Raw genomic sequence first — 6,074 nt, forward strand, 5'->3', positions numbered from 1 at the left:
CGTGGCTGGGGTGTAAGCTGCCACTGGGCCAGGCAGCCCCTGAGCTGCAGGAGGGTCTGGTCCTTTCCTCCATGGTAGCAGGCCCCGCCAGGCCTGGCCAGCTGAACTGCGAGTGGGCCATGTGCTGCCTGAGCTCCTGGGCAGCGGGCTGTGCTGTCTGCTCTTAGGCAATGCTGCTTGCAGGGGACGGTGTGTTAGTCAAGGTCGAATTTTAAGAGTTAAAAATTTGGCTTCAAAACTCAACTTATACACTATGAAATACAATAATTGTATCAAAAACATTTTACATATGTACTAACCAAATAAAGTACTTTCCAGCAGAACTGCCCATTGAAATAATTTATGAAACTGTCTTAAAAAATCAAAACCATAATTTAGCCCTTAAATATTAAGTAAAATTTGTGAAAACTGATATACCATATTTTAATAAACTTTTGTCTCCTAGCCAGTTGGGAAGAAAAGTGTAGTCCTGACCAATGAAGCCAGGAGAGAAATGGCCAAGCAGGCCAAAGTCACCAAGGAGGAGAGAAGAGCTCAGTTAGATGACAGACACAAGTATTTGATATCAAGATTAGCAGATGTGTTAGGTTTAAACATACAGGAAGTAGAGGACTCCATTATTTCTGATGATAAGGTAATATTGATTTGGTATTTTATTAAATATCTTTCCTAAATTTGCTGTATATCATATTTTCCTCAAAACATGTTATTTTAACTAGCACTGCAATTTTATTTTAGTTTCAGCTTCTTGGAGAATTCTTTGCACCTACTGGACTAAAAAAGTTACTTTTCTTTTACCAAGATGTACTGCAGGTATGATTCTACTCTTGTTGTTGTAAATAGAAAAGTTATATTATTTTTTTCAAAGGCCATTACATACCTGTTGGAAAGCTTATAAAATCTGAAACTGCATTCTGTATGCTTATGTACTGTGTTATGATGCCAATGGCAACTCCCCATTGATGTCAGTGGCGACAAGAACAAGTTTTGCAGATGTGATTTGCTACTGTTTTTATAGAAAGGTACTCTATTCTTCTAGAAGAGTTGGAAGAACAGGAGTTACTTAGTCTGGAGAAGGGAAGACTTAAGGGGGATTTGATACTGCATAAAGGGTAGCTACAAAGATAATGATGACAAACTATTCTCTCTGGCCATTAGGGACAGGACAAGAAGCCATAATCTTAAATAGGAACTAGGAACATTTAGTTTGGCTGGTAATAAGCACTTTCTCTCTGTGAGGGCAGTTAAGTAGTGGAACAGTTTACGTAGAGAGACTGAGGAATCTCCCTCCTTGGAAGTTTCATAGTTTCATAGTTTCAGGGTCGGAAGGGACCTAATAGATCTTCTAGCCCGACCCCCCGCCAGGGCGGGAGAACAACCCAAAAACACAAACAAAACCACTCACCCTAAAAACAAAAACGGGACTCAAATGAGTCCAGCCAGGTAAGTATCCAGCCTCTTCTTAAAGATCCCCAGGGTAGGGGCCAGCACCACCTCCCTTGGAAGTTGGTTCCAGCTCCTAGCCGCCCTGACTGTGAAGTAGTTTTTTCGGATGTCCAATCTGTACCTCCTCTCCATCAACTTGTGCCCATTATTCCTTGTTATGCCAGCAGGGGCTAGGGGAAACAGCGTCTCCCCCAAACCCTTCTGGTTCCCCCTAGTGAGTTTATAGACGGTCACCAGGTCCCCCCTCAGCCTTCTCTTGTGGAGGCTGAATAGGTTCAAGTCCCGCAGTCTCTCACTGTAGGGTCTGCCCTGTTGTCCCCGGATCATGCGGGTGGCCCTCCTCTGGACCCTCTCCATGTTGTCCACATCCCTCCTGAAATGGGGCGCACAGAACTGGACACAATACTCCAGCTGCGGCCTGACCAGCGTCGCATAGAGGGGGAGGATCACCTCCCTGGCTCTACTCGAGATGCACCTGTGGATGCACGACAAGGTCCGGTTAGCCCTGCCAACCATGACCTCGCATTGTCGGCCCATGTTCATCTTGGAGTCAATAATGACACCAAGATCCCTTTCCGCCTCCGTGCTCTCAAGTAGGGAGCTCCCCATCTTATAAGTGTGCTGCTGGTTCCTACTACCCAAGTGCAGCACCCTGCACTTGTCCGTATTGAAACGCATCCTGTTCCTGTCTGCCCACCCCTGTAACCTATCCAGATCCTTCTGCAATCTCTCTCTCCCTGCTAGCGTGCTCACCTCCCCCCAAATTTTGGTGTCATCAGCGAATTTAAACAGGTTGCTCTCCACCCCAACATCAAGATCGCTGATGAAGAAATTGAACAGCGCAGGCCCCAGGACCGAGCCCTGGGGGACTCCACTACCCACCTCCCCCCAAGGGCATATGATAGGAATAATTTAGGGGTTTTGTCTATTGTAACTGATACAGTGAGACTTGTAATATTGCTTTTTTGGTTTAAAAATTAAGATAGAAATTGGTCAAAATAATTGTTTCCTCTCCCTCCAAAATATCAACTTGTTGTCACTACCCCAATCTAAAATACATTTTGAGTAAAACAAAACACCTGTTTTTGGGCAGGGGGAAGATGGAGGTAATTTTATTGGTTTTTGTGTTTCCAATGCAGCGCAAAATATTGAAGAAAGCCCTTTCCAGGAAGTAGTCAAAATGTTTTACAAAGCATTTATATATTCTATTCCTCCTTTCCTTCATTGAATCTTCCTTAATTCTATGTATTTTATTGATACCCCAACTTCCCCTTTCTCTGTCACTTTTCTGAAATAACAAAGCTATCCATCTCATTTATAACTAAAATCTGGATATCATCTTCAGCTTAGCTCCCCCTATCTCATATCTCAACTCAGAATATGCCTAAATCTTGGCGATGATATGTATACAGCATTTCTAAGACTTAGATTTTCCTTCTCATCCACTAAGGTGAAGTGGGCCTGGATGTGAGATTTGCATTGCAGTTTGATTCCCTCATTTCTCTTCCTCCTCTTTATTCACAATCTGCATTTAAAATAATGCAAATAATGCATAATAAAATGTCCCTTTGACTCCATCTAAAATGCTGCTTCAGTAGTAATATTTCTTCCTCAAGTTGCTTGAATCACATCACACTTAAAACTTTTATGGATCCTTTAGAATCGTAGAGAAGTAGGAACCGAAGGAACCTCCATAGATCATCTAGTCCAGTGGCTACCAACCAGTGGATCTCGATCCACCGGTAGATCTCGGAGCCTCTTGAGATAGATCTTAGAGCCTCTTGGAGTTGATCTAAGGCTGGGGTGGGGGGGCTGAGTGCCTATGTTCATGCACTCATGTGCCCCAGCCCAGCAGGTCAGTCCATCAGGGTGGGAAGGGGCAGGGGCTAGATTGTGGCCCCTGTGTGAGGGATAGTGTAGCAGAAGCAGGAGCAGGGTAAGTTGAGTGAGGCCCTGGCTGGGTGGGACTTACCTGCTGGGGAGGTGCACCCAAATAAATTTTACTCCCTCTGCCTCAATCTGAGCCCCCCTCCTTCCCTTCCCACAGACTTACCTGCTGGGTGGAGGGAGGGGAGTGGTGGCAGCAGCACATGTTAGATCTTGGGTTGCTTTTAAATGCCAAAGGTAATCTCCTACTTAAAAAGGTTGGAGACCACTAATTTATTCAACCCCCTGCCTGAGGCAATATTATCCCAGTCCAAATCCATTGTCTAACCTATTAGCAAAATCTTCACAGTCAACCCTGAGACAATCGCAAGACTGCAACCTAACTAGCCACAGGTAAAGCAGAGGGAACACAGCAACCAACATCCTGCTGTTAGAAAAGGTTGTTAAAATATACTCAAGGGGAGTGTCCAGAGGAGTGGGGACATGCACTGTGCAGCACTGAGCACCTGTCTACAGCTCTGTGCATGACACACACCACAGATGCAGGCATTCCCCACACTACTACATCACTGTTCAGGGTGAGAGGGGTTTGACCCTGGGAGATCCAGGAACCAAAAAACCCATACCTAAAAAGCAGGCCAGTTCATGTGGCGGTAGTGCTCACCACCCAAAACCAGTTCCTGGCTAGCTAGAGCCATGCTCCAGCTTCTGGCAAGGCTCGCTGCTACAGGATCACCATGGCTGTAGCTTCCAGAAGCCCTCAGGACCCCAAGTAAGGCTTCTGCAGCCATCGCTGCTCCCCTACACCACCTAGGGCAACATGCTGCACACCAGAACAAGTGTGGCATAAGGCATTCCCCAGAAACAAGTAGCAGTAGCACACATTGTGCCACTGCTACTTGTCCCTGGGGAAACACGATCCCACTCATGGGGTCATGTCCAAGAGATCCAAGGAAGAGATCCATGCTCCCTGCCACAGAGAAAGGCAAAAAACTCCACAGTCCATAGCAATCTGGCCAAGGGGTAAAATTCCTTCCTGACTTCAAATATGGAAATTTGTCTGACCCTGACCAGGAATCTCCACATGTTAGTCTCAGCAGCCTTGGTACATCCCAATCAAAATTCCTAGCTCTGGCTGCAGCCAACATCCAATGTGTCTGAGGAAGGCAAAATAACAATAAAAAGCAAACAAAAAATGCCCAAACCAAACCAAAACAACCAAACAAACCAAACAAACCCAAAAACCCCAACAACAACAACAACAACAAACACCTAGCATATTTAGCAGCAGGAAGGGGGGAAAAGTCCTTCCTGGCCCCATGTGGCAACCAGCAAAGCCTAAGATCAAAGAAAAAACCCATACCAGAAAATAGATATAGCCCATATCATAGCTTACCAATTTTTGTCCAACTTCTTCTGGAATACCTCCTTCTAACAGAGAAGACTCCTTCATTCCCCACCCCAATATCCATTTTAAACCTTTGCTGCAACTCCAATCTATTGGTCCATGGTTTACTTTTTTCAGCAAGAAATATAATATGCTTTCCCTCATGTTTATAGCAGTCATTCAGGTATTTGTAGACTGCTATTATGTCCCTTCTGAAGTGACTTTTCCACAAGATGAACATGCCTATTTCCTTCAGCCTCTGCTTATACCACTTGCCTTCCAAACTCTTCATTGCTTTGTCATCTACCTCTGGGCTGGGCATCTTTGTGTTTCAATATTATGCACTTTTGAATGGTTATAGTTGTTAATTCTTCAAGAATTAGAGGGAGACAAGAGGTAAAAAGAAATATATTCAAAAAGGATGTGGAGAAGCTTGAGAGAGTCCAGAGAAGAGCCACGTGCATGATCAGAGGTCAGGAAAACAGACCTTACGACGACAGGCTGAGAGCTATGGGGCTCTATAGCCTGAAAAAGTGCAGGCTCAGGGGTGATCTGATGGCAACCTATAAATTTATCGGGGTGACCACCAGTATCTGGGGGGACGTTTGTTCACCAGAGCACCCCAAGGGATGACGAGGTCAACTACTGCAAGACCGTTTCAAGCTGGACATAAGGAAGAATTTCTTTACTGTCCGAGCCCCCAAGGTCTGGAACAGCCTGCCATCAGAGGTGGTTCAAGCGCCTACATTGAACACCTTCAAGAGAAAATTGGATGCTTATCTTGCTGGGATCCTATGACCCCAGCTGACTTCCTGCCTTTTGGGTGGGGGCTGGACTTGATGATCTTCCAAGGTTCCTTCCAGCCCTAATGTCTATGAAATCTATGAAAACTATGAAAATATGCTTGCCACCTTATTATTTTTCTGCTAATTTTCTATTTTTATGCTAAGTTTCAAAACTAATTCTCCATTTTTATTTAATTAAAAATATACCATGTTTGCCAAGTGGATTTCCCTAAGATTTCCCAGTTCTAATTCAAATATTATACGTCATCATATCTCCATCAAATTTCAAATATGTTTCAGTAATTTCAATTTATTATTATAGAATCTTAATCGCAGCATTAGAGTTATGGATGAGATATCTCTAAGTCCTTGTTTTCAGATTCAACTTACTAGAAAAAAGTTACCCTCAGAGCTGAAATTTTATAGTTGTACCTAATTTGGAAGTTCATTCACATTCTCAAGTTTTGGTAAAATTCCATTTGGGTTGGTATTTAAATTTGCCAGGTATGTAAAAATGTGCTGACTTTTTCAAGCTTTCAAAGAGTGAGAACCAACCTTTTCAGCAGGCG

The 6,074-nt window shown here is 44.0% G+C and overlaps 1 protein-coding gene across 1 annotated transcript in view; it reads left to right on the forward strand.

The window, feature by feature from the left end:
• Window positions 1-6,074, forward strand: part of LOC102384022 (dynein heavy chain 5, axonemal-like) — a 303,673-nt gene that overhangs the window by 23,203 nt on the left and 274,396 nt on the right. The window contains exons 3-4 of the mRNA XM_025201485.1: window positions 446-634; window positions 739-813. Coding sequence (XP_025057270.1) covers window positions 446-634; window positions 739-813 — 264 coding nt within the window. The remainder of the gene's footprint in view (window positions 1-445; window positions 635-738; window positions 814-6,074) is intronic.

This window comes from Alligator sinensis, unplaced genomic scaffold (assembly GCF_000455745.1).
Source record: "Alligator sinensis unplaced genomic scaffold, ASM45574v1 scaffold386_1, whole genome shotgun sequence".
NCBI classification, from domain to species: Eukaryota; Metazoa; Chordata; order Crocodylia; family Alligatoridae; genus Alligator; species Alligator sinensis.